General features: G+C 59.4%; 1 protein-coding gene across 1 annotated transcript in view; it reads right to left on the bottom strand.

Moving 5' to 3' along the window:
* LOC104530345 (sodium/potassium-transporting ATPase subunit alpha-2-like) overlaps positions 1-335 on the bottom strand; it is a gene marked incomplete at its 3' end in the record, with an annotated part of 1,527 nt that overhangs the window by 894 nt on the left and 298 nt on the right. The window contains 2 exon segments of the mRNA XM_010174904.2: positions 1-39; positions 119-330. The exon segment at positions 1-39 is cut by the window's left edge and continues 85 nt beyond it. Coding sequence (XP_010173206.2) covers positions 1-39; positions 119-330 — 251 coding nt within the window.

Here is a 335-nt window from a genome sequence, read left to right as displayed (position 1 = left end):
GCTCTCGGCCGCCTCGTAGGCCAGCGAGATGGCAGGGACCTGGGTGGCAGGAGGGGTCTGTCACCTCCCTGTCACCCCAACTCCATGTCACCCCCCCCTTGGGAAGCTCCAGTCTCACCATATCGGTGCCCAGGTCGATGCAGAGGATGGTGACGGTCCCCAGGGGCAGGGGGATGTTGGCGATGATGAAGAGGAGGAAGGGGGTGATCTCGGGGATGTTGCTGGTCAAGGTGTAAGCGATGGATTTCTTCAGGTTATCAAAGATCAAACGACCTGAGGAGATGGGGATGGATGTCACCGAGTGTCACCAAGTGTCCCCTTGACCCCCTCACAAT

The sequence above is a fragment of the Antrostomus carolinensis genome, unplaced genomic scaffold, assembly GCF_000700745.2.
Source record: "Antrostomus carolinensis isolate BGI_N321 unplaced genomic scaffold, ASM70074v2 scaffold25570, whole genome shotgun sequence".
Lineage (NCBI taxonomy): Eukaryota > Metazoa > Chordata > Aves > Caprimulgiformes > Caprimulgidae > Antrostomus > Antrostomus carolinensis.
This window is presented reverse-complemented; position numbering and strand designations above follow the sequence as displayed.